At 41.1% G+C, this 19,414-nt stretch overlaps 1 protein-coding gene across 1 annotated transcript in view; it reads right to left on the bottom strand.

Annotated features, from left to right (window-relative positions):
- Positions 1–12,465: 12,465 nt before the first annotated feature.
- The window catches only part of PASK (PAS domain containing serine/threonine kinase), a 58,831-nt gene continuing 51,882 nt past the window's right edge, over positions 12,466–19,414 (bottom strand). Inside the window, exons 14-18 of the mRNA XM_063442413.1 lie at positions 18,197–18,331; positions 16,983–17,182; positions 15,687–15,820; positions 14,478–14,630; positions 12,466–13,244 (exon numbers count right to left, since the gene is read on the bottom strand). Coding sequence (XP_063298483.1) covers positions 13,168–13,244; positions 14,478–14,630; positions 15,687–15,820; positions 16,983–17,182; positions 18,197–18,331 — 699 coding nt within the window. The 3' untranslated portion in view covers positions 12,466–13,167. The remainder of the gene's footprint in view (positions 13,245–14,477; positions 14,631–15,686; positions 15,821–16,982; positions 17,183–18,196; positions 18,332–19,414) is intronic.

Raw genomic sequence — 19,414 nt, forward strand, 5'->3', positions numbered from 1 at the left:
AGCAGAACTCCATTCCCTGCAGCCCTTACATCCTGGAAGCTGAGGTGCCTTCGCACGGACGAAGACTGAGGATGACGACGAAAGATGTGTTTATGATAATGTTTATTTATGTGTGTTTTTATATTCAGGAAGGTAGAGGTATCGACACTCCTAGCTGTGAGGTATGCATTAAGACTACAAGAACAGGTAATCATATTTCCCAAACCCTAATTTGGCATTCACAATACGAGTGTAAAGGAGATGTATCAAGATGTAGATACCTAAATATAGAATATAGTGTGTGCCATTTAGGAGTAGGAGAACCTAAGTGCTTCAGTCCGGAGTATCAACCTCGTACAATTTGGTTGACTCTCAGGAATGGAGATCCTCAGGGGACCCTAATTAACAAGACGGTGTTAGAATCCGTACATTCTTCGGGTGTTCTGCTATTTGATGCATGTAAGGCGATATCAAGTGGTAGAAAGCCGTGGAATGTATGTGGGGATCTTAGATGGGAGAGGACGTATGGGTCTAACGATAAATATATTTGTCCCAGTAGTAAAAATAAATATGTGAGTCCTGGATGCCCAAATAGAGATTATAACTTTTGCCCATATTGGTCTTGTGTGGGGTGGGCAACTTGGGGACAGACAGTAGACAAGGACATGATAGTGACTAAGTTGCCTACCAGCCCATATTGTAAGTCTATGGAATGCAATCCAGTCCATATACTTATAAATAACCCCGACAAGTTCTTAGATACGTATGGTAATTTATTTGGGTTTCAAATATATGGGACGGGTTTAGATCCTGGGACAGTATTGTTTATAGGGATAGAGACTGATACGGTATCCTCCCAAACTCATCAAGTATACCATTCCTTTTATGAAGAGATGAGTATAGATAATAAGATCCCCCATAATGCTAAAAACCTGTTCATTGATTTAGCCGAAAGTATTGCCGGTAGTCTTAATGTTACCAACTGCTATGTGTGTGGAGGTACTAACATGGGAGACCAATGGCCTTGGGAAGCAAAGGAGGTAATGTCCGGTTCTGAGGCAGTTGACCAATTAATATCTACACAAGCCGATTATCATATGAGTGTTAGAGGTAAATCTGAGTGGAGATTAAAGACCTCCATCATAGGTTATGTTTGCATAGCAAGGAAAGGAATGATGTATAATACTTCTGTAGGAGAATTAACTTGTCTAGGGCAAAAAGCTTATGATGATGATACAAAGAATACAACTTGGTGGTTGGCTTCAAATGTCTCAGAACCATCTAACCCGTTTGCTAGATACGCCAATTTAAAGGATGTGTGGTTTGACCTATCTATTACATCTACCTGGAGAGCCCCAGCAAATTTGTACTGGATCTGTGGTAAGAAAGCCTATTCGGAGTTGCCACAGGACTGGGAAGGGGCATGTGTGTTGGGTATGCTCAAGCCATCCTTCTTCTTGTTACCTATTGAAACAGGTGAGACTTTAGGTGTTAAAGTGTATGATGTGAATCATAGGAAGAAAAGGGGACCCATAGAGATAGGCGCCTGGGAAGATAATGAATGGCCTCCCCAGCGTATTATAGATTATTATGGGCCAGCCACGTGGGCAGAAGATGGTACCTTTGGTTATAGAACCCCTATTTATATGCTCAACCGTATTATACGATTACAGGCGGTGGTTGAGATTATTACTAACGAGACATCACAAGCGCTCAATCTTCTAGCGAAGCATAATACCAGGATGAGGACAGCAGTCTACCAAAATAGATTAGCCTTGGATTACCTTTTGGCTGTAGAGGGAGGTGTATGTGGGAAGTTTAACCTGAGCAATTGCTGTCTTCAAATAGATGACGAAGGGCAAGCAATAGCTGAGCTTACTAGCCATATGGTTAAACTAGCGCATGTGCCTACTCAGGTATGGAAAGGGTATAATCCAAGTAGTTGGTTTAGTAGCTGGTATGAGTGGTTTGGAGGGCTTAAGGCAGTGGTAGGTGGAGTCCTACTGATTTTAATGTTGTGTCTACTCCTGCCGTGTCTTATACCCTTAGTAGTTAGGTCTGTGCAAAGCCTGATAGAAAATATAGCAGAGAGGAAGGCTGCTGCACAGATAATGGCAATTTATAAATATGAGGCTCTAGATCAGGGAGAACGAATGCAGGAAGATGAGTGTTGAAGATTCACATCATAAGATAAGTCTGGTTTGGTTCAAGGTAACTTGCGGTGTATGCAAACTAAGGTTAAGTGATGCCTCAAGTAATTGTGAAATATCAAGAGGCATCAAAGGGGGGAATGTGGTGGAATCTCGGTAAAAATAAATTTAGTAGGCCGAGATTACCACGTGGCATGTGTACGTGCATATGCTGACGTATCGATCAGTTGGTTGCACGAGGCAAGATACGATCAGTAGTGTACGGAGCATGTGCAAGAATACAGGATATAGTATTCCCCTCCTCCATTGTGCTGGACAAGCCATGCGGTCAAGCAGGAAGTTAATTCTTATTTGTATTGATTGGTTAAGAGAATGTGCGGGTGGAGCTTAATATGGGAGGAGTTATGTGCCTATATAAGGAGCCTGCACTATTGTCCGGGGCTCAGAACTTGCTGTATTTTTGGTGACGTTAGTCCCTTTGAGTCCCGATCGGTGATCCAATAAAGAATCTCTTCCTTCCTGAAGAAACCTGTGTCCATCTCTCTGTGCTTCGCTTCCGTCAGTTTCTCCGGTATCAGTTTAGCCCAATATCCCATGATGATAAGGGGACCCAAGTCTCTGTCATTCACAGTAATTCCTCTCCAACAACCTTCTTCTTAAAAAATAAACACTTGCTCTATGTTACACAACCTTGGAAGTGACACTATAATTACATTTTAATATAAGCTATATGTTATAATATACAATTTTGTTAATTTTTTTTAAATTTATCTGTATTAAAACTTTTTTTGGAGGGGGTAAGGGGAGGGGGAAAATCACTTGCCTACTTTTCTCACTCCGCCATATGCAACTTCAGTCAGGTAGTCCTTTATCTTTAATTGGTTACAATTTTCTAACAGTCTGTTGCTTTTCTATTGCGTAACAGAAACATTTTGCAAGCAGACGGAGAACACTATTTTGAAATGCAATAGTTGCAAAATAGGGAGCACTGGGTTAGATAACTGACAGACTAACTGAAGGTAGGCAAGAGACTTGTTGAAACTATAATATACATGAATTAAAAGAGATTAATTAGATTGTATATTATAACAAAGAGTATATTAAAAGGACAGTCTAGGGGGGCCGGGCCCTGACTGCCATAATGGTCAGTCGCACAAGGCACGAATTCCGGACAAAGTTTGACTAATTAGCAATTAGGGGGACCCACATACCCCACTACTCACTTTATTGGCTCAGGAACCAACATCTGGCACATTCTCAGCTAACTGGGCGCCGATTTAGAATCTTTCAAGACTTCTGTAGGGCTGCACTGTTCCTGTGGAACTAATTTTCCTTCTTCGTTAGACGCTCACCCTGTCTCCACTCCTGAATGAAAAAAATCATTGAAAACTCACTTCTTCACAAAAGCGTATCAATTAAACTGTTATTAGCTCCCAACTGATTCCTCTCCTGCAACTAAAACTTCTGTAATTAAAAAAACACACTAAGTCTTCAGTGAATACTATTATACCAATCTACGTGTCTAATACAATCCTTACCCTTTGTGTCACTTTATCCCACTCCCTCTAGTCTAGTATGTAAGCTCATTAAAGGGACACTATAGTCACCTGAACAACTTCAGCTTAATGAGGTTGTTAAGGTGAGAACTATAGCTCCCTGCAGCCTCTCATGTAAACACTGTAATATCTGAGAAAATACAGTGTTTACATTAAAAGCTAGGAACACCTCCAGTTGCAGTCACTCAGAGTGAACCAGAGGGACTTCGGAGTTGATGGAGGCAGACATAACATGCCTCCATCCACTCAGATCTGCTGTGCACGAGCATCATGTGATTCAGTGTCTCCTCCCTCTGCATGCAGACACTGAACTTTCCTCATAGAGATTCATTGATTCAGTTCATCTCTATGAGGAGATGCTGATTGGCCAGGGCTGTGTTTGAATCATGCTGGCTCTGCCTCTGACCTGCCTCCTTGTCAGTCTCAGCCAATCCTATGGGGAAGCACTGTGATTGGATCAGGCTATCACATGTCAGCAGACTGCTTGTTTTTCCTGAGTCTCCGCATGCAGATTTACAGCTTCTGGCTTGAATACAGTAAGATTTTTACTATATTTATGGAGGCATGAGGGGCCAAGGGGGGCTAGATGGTCATGTTAACACTATAGGGTTAGGAATACATGTAGTTGCACTAGTGACTATAGTGTCCCTATAAGCAGGGCCCTCAATCCTTCTGTTCTCCTGATTACTTTTTCTACCATGGAAAGTGCTAGTGCAAAAGTGTGAACCAGTACTGCTGTCCTGTGTGTCCATCTTGTCTGGTTACAATTATGTTTGTCCACCCATTGTAAAGCGCTGTGGAATTTGTTGGTGCTATATAAATAATAATAATGTTTCTGAACAGTTGCGGCCTCCGACTCGTTGAGGCCTGGTGTGTTTACACGGCTGATCTTTCCATCTGGGCACTCTTGTGGAAGGGTCCAGTACAACCCTCGTCCCTTGGACTGGTGGGGGATATCCCGGTCCCAACTAGTTCATATCAAACTGCCCCAACAGCACCTACAACTCTTTTAGAGTTGCTCTCCTGTTGAGCTCTGACTATACTAGGTATGGCCTCTTCACATCGTCCATACGGACGGAATATCATCAGCAGAAAGCTGCAGTTACCATCTAAATCCTCCGGCTACCCCCAGTGGGGGAGAGACTTGATCTTTGGAAGCACCAGAGTCTGTGTCCCAATGATACAGGCCCTCATAAAGGCCTGGGGCTAGAGGGGTACACTGTACCAGTACTGCTCTGCTGTAATGTGTATGGACTTTCCAAGACATATTTCGGCACTGCCCTTACCTGAGCTCAACCCTGTTTTGATACTGGTAGACAATATTTTCTTTGCACTTCATGTTATGCAACTCATTACGGTTTCTTATGTTGATCTTTTTTTTTTTTAAATTCTTTATTTTTGCAGTGCTTTTGATGGTTACAGGCATACATATGGTACCTCAACGGCATTCCATACGTTGAATTCGAAACATAAGTTACAGTGGGTAGTAGATGGACAGTGCACTTTTTTTTTTTATATGACATAGATGTTACATAGATAACAAGCTGATAAGTGTCGCATTAGTGTATAAAATGCTAGGCTAAAATTGCGCTTAACTCCTACGTATCAGTAGTTATAACAACATGCTAGAGCTTTAAAAGCGAAAACCATACGTTTGGTATCAATGTGCTGTATTTTCCTGGCTCGGCTGCGCTTGGCAAATGTTACGGTAAGATTCAATAGCGTAATCTGCGCTTTTTAAGATAGGTGTGCACGCTAAGTAAATACAGTTCTGGCTAGTAACTGTGTGAACCTTAAAGTAAAAGAACTGATTTTAAAAAGTGCAAATAAAATCACCTGGCTACACTAGTATCCTAATTCAACATGCAGACCTCGATTCTGGTTACAAGGGAACAGTGCTTATGTTAGTCTAGTGTCAACATGAGTTATATAGGTATATAATGCTAGGCAAGAGTTCTGGCTTGTGCGTTTAAGCTTGTAGCAGTGGTATGGGTATAGAAACTAGTCAAACTTTAAGTCTCACATACAGTGGGGGCAATAGTGATCGACAGTTGCTAGTGTGAGCTGCTTAGAGATAAGTAAAAGCATACGTTCCAACAATGTAGACAGATTCAAATAATAGTAAAGTGGGAAAAATAAAAATAAAAAAGAAAGTTAGTTATGAGTCCACAAACCAGTCCCTTTTAACCCATGCCGGTTCGTGGCAAGTCTCCAGGAGTAGAAAGGCAGCGGACATCGGAGCGTTGCTCGCATGCCGGGGGTCCCCTCTGACCCCAGACCTGTGTAGAGGGCAGCAACTTCGGACCGCCGACCAGAGGGCTCCGTGTGTTCAAAGTATTCCTATGTCTGGTGCAGTGGAGAATGCCGGTGTTCCGTCGCCGCCTGTGGCAGGCTTTCTTCCTGCAGGGTGGTTGCTGTCGCGGAGGCAAACTCCCCATGACCCTCAGCCCGGGCGGGCCGCGTGCCTGTATGGCTAGCGTGGGGATGGTTGCTGCGCCAGGAGTAAGGCGCCTCTGATCCCTCTTTCTCGCTGCAGTAGTCGGGTATGGATTGTATAGCCGCCATTTCGGAGCTTGTTTTTGCGCGGGTCGAGTGTTCATGTGGCGTGAGTCAGGCTGTCGCTTCTGTGGCAGTTTAGCAGTTGAGTGGGTCTGTGTTGGATGGTGTATCTTTTCCATCAGTTTTCGCCTGAAGTCGTTAAAGATTTTCTCCAGTCTGGCCGCACATCCAGATTCGTCCTGGCTGCTGATAAGCCGCGTGGTCGCCGCCATCTTTGGCGAGTCTCTTGGCCCTCCGATGGGTGTTTTTGTGCCCACCGTGGCTGAGGGGACTCCTAGTAGTGGACCGGGATCACCCCCGCCGGTCCATAGGGGGGGGTTGCGGGGTGCTCGCGGGTGGCGCTCAGCTCTCGGGCCGCTCCGGACTGGGAACTCGGCTGCTGCTCCCCGCCATTGCGCTCCCGGCCGCATGCTTCCGCGGGTCAATCCTGGTGCCTGTTGTCCGTTCACGGTCCGCATCACCGGTTCACCGTGTGGACTGTGAACAGGGTCGTCGTTTAAGGTCAGTGTGTGCTGGTTCATGAGGTTTGGAGGTGCCTTTTTAGCTGTTTTTTGCAGTTTAGTCAGGAGCATCAGTTAGGCACGTCTTCCCTCCATGGCAGTCAGGCCCCGCCCCCCTTATGTTAATCTTTTAATGGGTGCTGCAGTTTATTGAAAAGCCTAACTTCAGTGGTTATTTTGCTTACATATATATCTGGTCTGTTATACAATACATTACCATGTTACTCCGTACTCTCTACTCTCAATCACCATGTCTACTTGTTTTCCTGTGTTGCAGGTTTACTTAGCAAATTAAGTGGCAATTGTGCTAGACTATGATTTCCATGTTCTGCTAGCCTTGCTTGTTTTTATACTTCATCTTTAATAATTTTAGGCCGAGACTCATCATGCTTATTTTGCCTGTTAGACATGATGACCTAACCTGACTAATTTTTATTTCCATAAAATTGTGTTGTTACATTCTATGCAATGCCAATGTATCACTGTGTATATAAACAGAAAAGGATTTCTAGCTCTTACAATATTGATAAGCAGCTAGGACAACCTGGACCAGAGTCTCTTCTTTCTGGTAGTGGATATAGTACAAGATGACAGCCGCCATCAGAAATTTTGGGGCCCTTAACACAGCTTGAGGTCTGGGCCCCCGGGTGGCCGCCTTCAAGCCCACAAGCATATATTACATACATATATGCATGCATACACACCTCATTTTTCAGCCACCCTCCTCTTCCTTACCTTTTCGTTGCAGGAGGGTGGCTGGAGATGATGGGAGTCGGCTGCCTTGCCTCTCCTTGTGGCCTTCAGGCTGTCTCTCCTCCTAACAGCACTCGCGGTGCAGCTGCAGTTTTTTTTTGGGTTTTTTTTTTTTTAAAGGGGCCCGGTCGCGCTTTTACATGCTTAGGCCACCTGATGGGCCCTGGTGCAGATGCAACGAGAGCAGTTCCGCCGCTCCACGTGGGGCCCGGGCTCCCAGGGGTCGCTGCGCCCATGACAACCGTAGTGATCAGTATATATGTAAAGTAAAAGGACAGGAAACACAATATAGTGTAGTATGTTCTTATATTCAGTGAATAAAATATACTTCTAGTTTATTGGAGCTTCTAATCGGCTCCAAGTAACAGTGCTTGGATAGAATGATCCTTGCCTGTGGATATACTGGTGCAGGGAAGTCTTTGCAGGACCGGTCAGGATCCAGATGCAATGTATAGGAATCCCGATGTAAATAGCAGCAAATCATAGAAACGTAGAATGTGACGGCAGATAAGATTTGTTTAGCCCATCCACTCTGCTCAATTTTCTATATACACCTTTCATTAGTCACTGGCCTTATCTTATAGTTAGGATAGCCTTGTGCCTATCCCACGCATGCTTAAACTCCCTCACTGTGTTAACCTCTACTACTTCAGCTGGAAGGCTATTCCATGCCTCCACTACCCTCTCTGTCAAGCAATACTTCCTGATATTTTTAAACCTTTGCCCCTCTAATTTAAGACTATGTCCTCTTGTTGTGGTAGTTTTTCTTCTTTTAAATATAGTCTCCTCCTTTACTGTGTTGATTTCCTTTATGTATTTAAATGTTTCTATCATATCCCCCCGTCTCATCTTTCCTCCAAGCTATACATGTTAAGATCCTTTAACCTTTCCTTGTAAGTTTTATCATGCAATCCATGAACCAGTTTAGAAGCCCTTCTCTGAACTCTCTCTAAAGTATCAATATCATTCTGGAGATACGGTCTCCAGTACTGCGTACAATACTCCAAGTGAGGTCTCACCAATGTTCTGTACAATGGCATGAGCACTTCCCTCTTTCTACTGCTAATACAGTGAGGGGAAAAAAGTATTTGATCCCCTGCTGATTTTGAACATTTGCCCACTGACAAAGAAATGATTAGTCTATAATTTTAATGGCAGGTGTATTTTAACAGTGAGAGACAGAATAACAAAAAAAGCAGCTGGGACCATGGTCACCAAGAAAACAATTGGTAACACACTACGCCGTGAAGGACTGAAATCCTGCAGCGTCCGCAAGGTCCCCCTGCTCAAGAAAGCACATGTACAGGCCTGTCTGAAGTTTGCCAATGAACATCTGAATGATTCAGAGGAGAACTGGGTGACAGTGTTGTGGTCAGATGAGACCAAAATCGAGCTCTTTGGCATCAACTCAGCTTGCTGTGTTTGGAGGAGGAGGAATGCTGCCTATGACCCCAAGAACACCATCCCCACTGTTAAACATGGAGGTGGAAACATTATGCTTTGGGGGTGTTTTTCTGCTAAGGGGACAGGACAACTGTAACGCATCAAAGAGATGATGGATGGGGCCATGTACCGTCAAATCTTGGGTGAGAACCTCCTTCCCTCAGCCAGGGCGTTGAAAATGGGTCGTGGATAGGTATTCCAGCCTGACAATGACCCAAAACACAGCCAAGGCAACAAAGGAGTGGCTCGAGAAGAAGCACATTAAGGTACTGGAGTGGCCTAGCCAGTCTCCAGACCTTAATCCCATAGAAAATCTGTGGAGGTGAAGGTTCGAGTTGCCAAATGTCAGCCTCGAAACCTTAATGACTTGGAGAGGATCTGCAAAGAGGAGTGGGACAAAATCCCTCCTGAGATGTGTGCAAACCTGGTGGCCAACTACAAGAAACATCTGACCTCTGTGATTGCCAACAAGGGTTTTTCCACCAAGTACTAAGTCGATGGGGTCAAATACTTATTTCACTTATTGACATGCAAATCAATTTATAACTTTTTTGACATGTGTTTTTATGGATTTTTTTTTTTTTTGCTATTCTGTCACTCACTCTCAAAATCCACCTACTATTAAAATTATAGACTGATCATTTGTCAGTGGGCAAACGTTCAAAATCAGCATGGGATCAAATACTTTTTGCCTCACTGTACCTCTCCCTAAACAACCAAGCATTCTGCTAGTATTTCCCGCTGCTCTATTACATTGTCTGACTTTGGCTATTCCTGACGGTCTTTATCTGTACCAACGTTAAGTGTGGCCATTCTAAGGCCCGGTTATACATCTACCTAGCACCTCTGTTTATGGGATTCGCCATTCCTGTATGTTGGGGTATGACCCCTGTGACAGGCTGAGGTTTTCCACTTTAGTCAGTGACCTAGACTGAAAACTCGATACAGAGTATTCTTGCCAGATAGGCTTTGTGGCTCAAGTCCTGGTGGGCTGATTTCATGGCATTGCTAGGTCAGGGCAAGGTAATTTCTGGAGGTGCAAGCATGATCTAATCTGCAATCAATGTGTACATTCTGTCCTCAAAAGGAATATTACAGAATGTTACAGAGATGTGCTGAATGAGTTAACAGACAACATAAACAAGACACAACTACCAATAAATGTGTTAAAGTTTATTTGATGTAGTACATTTAAAAATGTCCTTAGGTTTATACATTTAAAAACAGGATAGAAAACAACACAAATACAGTATAACGTACAAATAAACAGATTATTAATTACTACCGTTTATATTATAACGTTCCTACCAAGCAAGCTGGAGGTCAGAAGAGTCTGCATTCACAGACCTTGGTGATCATTTTGAGAAATATTAAATATCAGACTATTGCCCAACATATGTTATTTCACAAGGTTTTGAAAAAGAAAAACTAGAAATACTGTCTCTTAATACAATCAAGTGAGGGCAATATGAATCTGCTAATCAAAGTTTGAGAGCATAATATCAAAAGGTATGTAAATTAGATTTTGTATGAAAGAAGTGTTGGGTATACATAATACGTATCAACCGGTGCTTAAAACCCCCAAAACAAAATAAATAAATCTTGACATAAAGTCATTTGCCTATACAGAAACATGGCAGTCAGAAAATATGCAGGAAGCGCTCGTTTACCCTGTCACTTGTTTATCAATGTTAAAAAAGTCGCACAAGGATCAGTTTCTTGCCAATCGAATTATAGTGATCTGAAAACTGAAAACTACAAGGATAGCCAATATAGATAGAAGGATAGAAACAATCTTCAACTAAGCTATAGTGATACTTTTAGCTACATTTGCTTGAGTTTGGCAATTAGTAAGTGCAAGTGAATGACCCCCAGAATATTCAACAATGTATATAATACAGCATACATAAGCTATATTAACAGATGGCTTTCCACACCTTGAGGAAGGGTTCTGTTGCTGAAACATTGCTTTTTGTATGGTCACTTGTCAATGTAAACACGTTTATATAAAATACACTTCATAGTAAGTAGTGAGGTTTGGTTATTGGTATTTTTGTTGAGAAACAAGCTGTGGATCCAAGATTGCTACCCTCTAGGAGTGCTTCCATTGTATGTAAATTCAAAGACAAGAAGACCGTTAATAATACATAGATAAGATGTACCATCACCATAAAATATATTGTTTACAAGGTTTACATACACTTGATCTGGGAAGCAAGATGCTCACAACTGTCTACAGAGAAAGAGAAAAACAAATTGAGATTTCAGTGCATAAAATTGTAAAACTGCTAAATGTAAAACACACATTGAAGACAAAGGAAGTTTGTCTTTCAGCCCATGTTTCTCGATAAAAGTATTACCGTAATTAGAGGCTGTAATGTCAATATGCCATGCCTAGAATGTGTATGGATTGCTTTGAAATTTCTGGTTTATCTTTCTTTTTGGATTTACATTACATATGTCTGTCATTTATAACACTTCCCATTAGTAATGTTTTATCCTAGACAGTTGGTGCCCATTTTTATTGTGCTGTTTTAAGTAGCACAGGTTAGGGACCAGATCAACAAACTGTGTAATATAAAATTTCCCTTTTCCAGGCAGATCGAATTTCATTAAAAAATTATAAAGGAGATAATTGGCATATACTGTGATTGTCAAAAAGCTTATCATATATAGTATTAAACACACTGAGAATGGCTTATCAGAACTTTTTAAAGCACTGGCTTATCCATCACATACCTGCTGAGCGGTTTATCTAGAAGGGAGGTTCAAAAACTACCTGAGGTTGAGCAGCTTTAAAACTAGTACCTTTGGGGTTTAATAACCAACCGAAATTCTATTAAAATTCTGCTTTAAAAAAAAAAAAAAAAGCATACTTATCTGGGTGAAGCAATTTTCACAGTCCATAAGCCATAACTTCAGAATAAGTCTATGCCTTTGATGGTCTGTGACCAAATTAGGCAAAGAATAACAGACATCTCTCAGAGTCTTGCCAAATGACTTGTTTGGACTTGGTCGGAGAATACTCAATGAGTGTACACATTCAGTAAAATATGCCTATCACTGGCAATATAGTTCAAATATATATATAATATATTAAGTTGAAAATTAATTTCTTTTCTTCCTTCATATAATAATATAAAAAAAAAAAAAACACAATGCAATCTGCAGGTAACAAACTGTAGTATTTGTTTCAGAGAACCACTTAGATTTTAAAGTATGCAAACCTGCATTAAAATGACAGGTTTTATAGGCCCTCCTTTAAAATGGCAAAAATTACAGCAGAGCCAATGAAAATATCCTTAAAACATACGTATTGTAAATCAGTGTATAGCACAAATTATCTGAACAACTCATTGTCTAAAAAAGAAATCACTAGCAATAAATGACACAGTAATATTTTCTTTACAGTGCAGTATACATTTTGCATACCACAAAGTGTCTTCAATGTAAATTTACAATAACACTGTACTTCACACATTTTACAGATATGTTGAAATATCAGGACAGATTGGCATTAGACAGATCACGTGTTCATACACAGATTGAAACCCTGAGTTATGAATAATATATAAATGTGAATAGCAATGGTTGAAAGCATCAACAAACCTTGCAACAAAGTTACTAATCTATAAATGTAACCTAGGAAGTGTATTTAAACCCACATTGGTCCTAAACAATCAATACTGAACATTTCAAACTACTTTACTTAGAACACATACACAACAAGTGGAAGTGTGTAGGGCCTCAGTATTGGAGACTGACAAATGGAAATTCAATATTTATTAAGAAGTGTAGTGACCCAAGTGGAAAAACTAGATAGCATTGCTTGTAGGGATTGCCGTTTCTGGATGTGGAGAATCATGGTCTACCTGGTGCTGGCATGAGAAAAAAGGTCCCAGGTCTTTTGTGTCCTTTGGATGACATGTGAGTGTTGCATGTAATATGTGTGTGTATGTACGAAGTGTCAAGCATGTACAGCATGTAGTGTGGGTGAGTTCCACTGGTTGGGCATCCTAACAATATTTTTTTTATTTATGTTTTAAATATACCATTAATAAAGACATTTTAATACAGGTATTTTTAGGGAGAAAAGAGGAGGCAGGAGGCCTCACATTTTTGTGCCTATAGATGCGCAAGGTTTAAATCCAGATGTGGTTCTCTGCCAGTATTACTGGGAAAATAAAATAAGTGGCCTGCTTGTGTGCATCTTCAGTGCTTTAGAGTTCACTCCGTTCGTGTGTCAAGTTCCTCATTCCATTCATTGATATAATTTATTGGGCATTGCCCAGTTGTTTCATCATCTGTCAAGATTAAAAGAAAGACAAAATATTATTGCCTATTTGTTATAAGGTAGTCCCATTTTCTTTCCAAAAGCGCTCTGCACAGATAGAATATCCCAACTTTGAGATTGGCCATTGAGCAAATGCCATGTGAGACTCGATGGCCACGGGCCAAGGTCAACAGGGGAGATGTCAATCAAAGATCTCCCTCCCATCAAAGATCTCCCTCACTGGTCCAGTGCACCTTTCAGGAGGAGGACAGAGGAGGCTCTAGACCTGCACCTCAACAGGGTTCAGAATATTAATCTCGCAGTTCCGAGCATTGTGGAGTTTTACACCGGCAACGCATCAACATAGCACAACACCTGGATTTGTGAGAGGATTTACCTATAGACACACACTACATTTCTGACACACACACTACATCCCCTATACACACTCTGGATCCCTTACACACAGAATACATTCAATAACCACACTACATCCCCTTTATATACATACACGCACACACACTACTGCCCCCATGCACAAACTTGCTACTTTAGCTAAACACACAGAATACCCCCTATATACACACACACACACACTCTCTCTCTCTACACACCCAATATATTTTAGCCATATTATGCCACAAACACAACACAAATTAAACCAATCTATTTACACAAAACATAAACACCACAAACAGCTCACTGTACACACACGCAATCTCACAAGTAGCCTCTAAACACATGCACAATACTCTTTCCTGGCCCTTTTGTATCCTTATGGAAGCACCAGAGACAAGTCACAAGCAAACAGAGCAAGCGAGTAATTAAAATGGCTTGCAATGTGCAGAACAAATACAATATTTTTCTCATTTCGAGAGCTCTTCAGCATAGCTCTGTCCGTGGGCTGCCCTGGAAGAGTCCCGAACCAGAATTCTCACTTCGAGGGGGGATTGCTTGTCATTGGCGATGACACAACTTTTCCTCTCCCACTGGCTCGCTGTGATTAAAAATGCCCTGGCCAAATTTTTTTCCTGGTCCAGCACTGCTTGTGAGAATACATACACACTACATCATTACCTATGTTTCCGTAAGTGTCTCACGGACATTGAGAATCATAGCTTTCACCACAGTGGCATTTGAAAATGAATGACATTCGTCTATCATCAAGACCATGATACTAGTTCATTCACACACTGCAAGAAGTTTACATGTATTGCATTAACTTCTCTCGTCCAATGTAACATTTAAGTCAAATCACACTCACTTCTTTGAGAGCTGGCAGGAGGGTAAACCTCTTCCCAGGTATACTCTGCCAGGTTTACTGGCTGGATTACCCATGGATCTCTAAGTAGTTCATCTAAAGTCATGCGTAACTCCGGATCTCGTTGAAGCAGAGCAGAGATCAGATACTGCAATTCTAAAATGGATGGAACAATGCAAATCAAACTCATGTGACTTCAGTTATTCACGTCTAGTGTTATTCTTTACAAACTATCTGAAAATGAAGTTAAAGGAAACACAAGCACAGCCTTGTGAATTGTGGTTAATCTGACACGGAGAGGAACGACAAGTTGTTTTGCCTTTCAGCATGAAGGATAGTTTTGGCTGCCTGCGTTAAGCAATATACAATTAATTGGGTGGAACGTTCTAAGGGGACAGATGCCCAGATGTCTTAGAACTAAACACCTGGGAATCCATTACCTTAGGTCTTGTTGTCATTAATTGTGTGGTCAATAGGATCAACACGACCCCTTTTATAAAGCATCCAGTCATTTAGCCTTATACAGTAGTAGTGCAGACCCTGTGTTTCGGATACCTGCCTTTATTCGGTCTTCAACCAGGGGTGTCCAAAAGGTAGACCCCTAGATGTTCTAGAACTTCAGCTCCCATGATGCTTTGCAGGTCTTTAAAATGACAAAGCATATTGGAAGCCATAGATTAAAAAAATCTGTCGATCTACCTTTTGGGCACCCCTGTCTTAAACCATAGCTTTACAATAAACAGATAGGTAAAGTAGTCATATAGGACAGCAGCCGGTAGTCATATAGGACAGCAGCCGGTAGTCATATAGGACAGCAGCCGGTAGTCATATAGGACAGCAGCCGGTAGTCATATAGGACAGCAGCCGGTAGTCATATAGGACAGCAGCCGGTAGTCATATAGGACAGCAGCCGGTAGTCATATAGGACAGCAGCCGGTAGTCATATAGGACAGCAGCCGGTAGTCATATAGGACAGCAGCCGGTAGTCATATAGGACAGCAGTCGGTAGTCATATAGGACAGCAGCCAGTAGTCATATAGGACAGCAGCCGGTAGTCATATAGGACAGCAGTCGGTAGTCATATAGGATGGCAGCCGGTAGTCATATAGGATAGCAGCCGGTAGTCATATAGGATAGCAGCCGGTAGTCATATAGGATAGCAGCCGGTAGTCATATAGGATAGCATATAGGACAGGAGTCAGGGAGGCTTACCAGGTGAAACAAGGAATGGAGGATTAAGTTCTGCTTCCAGGATCTCTTCTACCTCACAAAAGGGATTTTCCCCAAAAACTAAAGTGTACAGAGTCACACCAAGAGACCACATCTCCAACTCAGGGCCTGGATATCTGGAATAATGGTTTCACAAATGACTAGAATTTTTTATAAAGCATCAATACACATACAGTGCAGCATACAATGGGTGCCCAGTTCAAATCAGTGGTAACTACAGTAAAAGAGGAAATTACTATTTAATCATACTGGCTGCGGCAGGGGAGGATGTTAAAGCCAGGATCCCTGCATGCCAAATGTATTAAAAAATAAATGCTATATAATCTATATATGATGCCACAGATACCTTGTGGGTTTTCAAGTAACCTTTATTCCATCATCCAAGGTGGCAAAACTTCAACCAACTTGATCTTTATCAAGCCTCCTAAAAAAGAGCAAAGAGTTGTCTGGAAGATTGCCTTCTTGGATAGTGTAATAAATGTCAGTATCGAAGGCATAGGATTTCTGTAAACCTTTCCAGCAGTATTAAAGGATCACTCAATGCTTGCTGTGTAGGTCTTCCATCTCCGCTCATCCTAGGTGGTAAGTGGAACTACTCCAGGAGGATACACTAATTATCCCCTCCACCTCTGCTATACCTACCACATACTGGAAAGAGACCTTGCTGATTAGTGTCCCTTCTGGTCAGTAATTCAAAGTGAATTTCAAATGGAAGACCAAAGTAGCTCAAGTGGAATAAATCTCCAAGGCAGCTATACTTCTTGTACAACCACTTTGGACATTTCTGACTTTAGTAAATAATCCTGTTAGCGTCGTTTGGGTTTCACGGTTAGCCCTCTATATACTTTATAACATGCCTTTACCACTAAGCAGCAACTTAAACCCTTGTTAGTTCTATTAAGCAGACAAATAAGTTTGGAGCTTTATAGGAACACTCTGTGAACCAAAACCACTACAGCGCAGTTTGACTACTTACAATAGGGAGGGGGGCAGGGCACCATAACAACAGTAGTGTACTGTAGTGGTTATGGTGCTTGGAGTGTTCTTTTAATACAAGTAAGTCATGTGTAATAAGAAGTTAAAGGACTGTATTGTGTAGTTTTTTTATTTAGACTAAACAACAACAACAACAACAACAAAAAAGTAAAGTAAAAATATGCCTGTTACGTTTTATAATACACAACTTCTCTAAAATAAAAAAGTGTACTTAAAATAAGCATAATTTACATATTACAAAACCCCAAAATACAATCTTCGGAGTACAGAATAAAAACTTACGCATTTCCAAGTAGAACCTCTGGTGCACAGTATTCAGTTGTCCCACAAAAAGTAGAAAATAGTTTTCCTGGCTCTACATGTGCTGCAGAACCAAAATCAACCAACTTAATAGTGAAGTCTGGAGAAATAATAATGTTTTCATCCTTAATGTCACGATGTAGAATGTTCTTACTGTGAAGATATCCCACTGCTGCCACCAGCTAAATGTAAATACAGGAAAATAGTCTGTATTATGCACATTATTATTATTACTGGCATTTAGAAAGCGCCAACAAATTCCGTAGCGCTGTACAATTAGGAAAAAGATAAACACAGTAATAACAGACCGATACAACAGGTAGAGGACCCTGCCCGTGAGCTTACAATCTAAAGGTTAAACTGGGGAGATGAGACAAGAGGTAGCAGAGGGATTTGTATGTGAAAGAGAGAGAATACATTTATAGAAAAATACAATATTATTTGATCAAATACGTAAGAACGGTTTGGCAACTCACCTGGGTCTTGCTGCCTCCCCTGCTGCTGGACGCTTCTGCTATTGAGTCATGCCATGCAATGCTGTGCTCATTTGCTGACAGCACTCAGCAGACACTTTCAGACAATGAGCCATGGCCCAGCACGACGAGGCCTGGATCAGTGGAGCAAACTGAAAGCCCCTTGCATTAGCTTCTGCAAGCATTGGAGACAGCAGCAGGTGTTGAGTTTGACTACTTACTCTGGTAGGCCACCAGAGCAATCATGGCACTCTAACCACTACATATTGCTGTAGTGGTTATAGTGTTTTGATTGTTCCTTTAAAATTAAAGTCTTAATGAAAGAAAAAAAAAATGTAAATCTCATTTCTACAACCTGAAAAATGCACTAACACAATACTATGTATCAATGCCCATGAGGTGGTCTGTAGTAATGGGTCCTAGGGGAAATGTGATGGCAGTGATATCAATAAGAACAGACTACAATTAAAGAGCTCTACAAACAGTACATGAGATACTGAACAGTTAGTTATTGTATAGGACAGAGTCACTCCTGGAAATAGGGTCCCTGAACATATGCATACCAGCTCAAATGGGAAAAAATCGGTGCCATAAGTTGGAAGAAAGTGGTGTAAAGTAATTGCTCGGCTCTTGATAACACAAGATTGTAAATTGAATACTAGCTTCAAGAGGAGTCATGAAGCTAGTATTTATATTGCTGCAGATTACACACATAAGATTTACCTGTCGAAAAATATAACTGGCAAGAGGTTCATCCAGATTGGGCTGATTATCAATAAAATCAAATAGGTCCAGAGCATCCCCGTGGAGTTCCATCACTAGCTGGAAGAATAGGGCATTCTCAAAGACATTGAGAACCTACACAGATGTGTGGAAGTAAAGACAGTTTAAGGCATTGCATCAAGGCAGGAAAACTATATAGAAAAATAGATTACTGCAGAAGGAGATCCAACTGGCACATTGGTTACAAACATTAATACTCCTATGGCTTAAATGTCACAGTGTTATGCACATCCCAAGCAATACTAAATACAATTACTGTATTAAACTTTGCATCGTCCATTAAAAGGCTATTTCAAAAATGTATTATTTCTTCATATTATTATTGTTTTCGTTACTTCCTTTTGTACTGATAAAATACAAAATGTGTGCCTTACCTGACAAATTAATTTCTTTCTGGGTGGTGAAAGCCCACAATTTGTGACATTTGGGATGAAGTCTCTCCCAGTCAGTGGAGCTATAGATTGGGAAAGACTTTCAGATGGAACAGAATTTGAATTTAAAAAAAATAAAAAAAATGTAAAAAAAACATTCTTACTTCATTCAGAACTAAAGGTTCTGGATGAGGTCCTAGAGCAGGGGGGGAAATGCCAAAGCACCGCATTATGGGTGTTTCTACCTTCTCAGTTGGGAGGGACTTTATCCATAGTTCACTACTTGTGGGCTTTCACCATCTCAGGAAGGAAAATATAAATTTCATGAAGGGGCAAACTAGGGTTGTGCGGCACTGTCCTACAGTAAGTAGTCAAACTGATTTTGAACAGTTTAATACTTACTTAGGTCCCTCAGATGCCTTCAGTTATTTTCATCTTCTCTATGTCTAAAGGGAAAGTTCTACTTGCATAATAGATATTACAGTTTCCTTCCTACTTAGATGGAATTCATTGGCTCCAAGTTGAAGTGTGTTCCCTGGTAAGTTTTGTAAGCAAGACTGTACCATTTTAATAGTTACAGACTTAACTCCCAAGCCTTTATGTATGTCTTTTTAAAGATATGGCCTCATGCACTAGACACAGTATTCAAAATTCAGTCACTAGTGATGAACAATATTTTAGTATTTGTAGCTTTACATTTGTTATACAAAGCTTAAAGGACCACTATAGTGCCAGGGAAAAACTTGTTTTCCTGGCAATTTGTAGTCCTTAGGTGTGTGCCCCCCCC

The sequence above is a fragment of the Pelobates fuscus genome, chromosome 2 (assembly GCF_036172605.1).
Source record: "Pelobates fuscus isolate aPelFus1 chromosome 2, aPelFus1.pri, whole genome shotgun sequence".
NCBI lineage: Eukaryota > Metazoa > Chordata > Amphibia > Anura > Pelobatidae > Pelobates > Pelobates fuscus.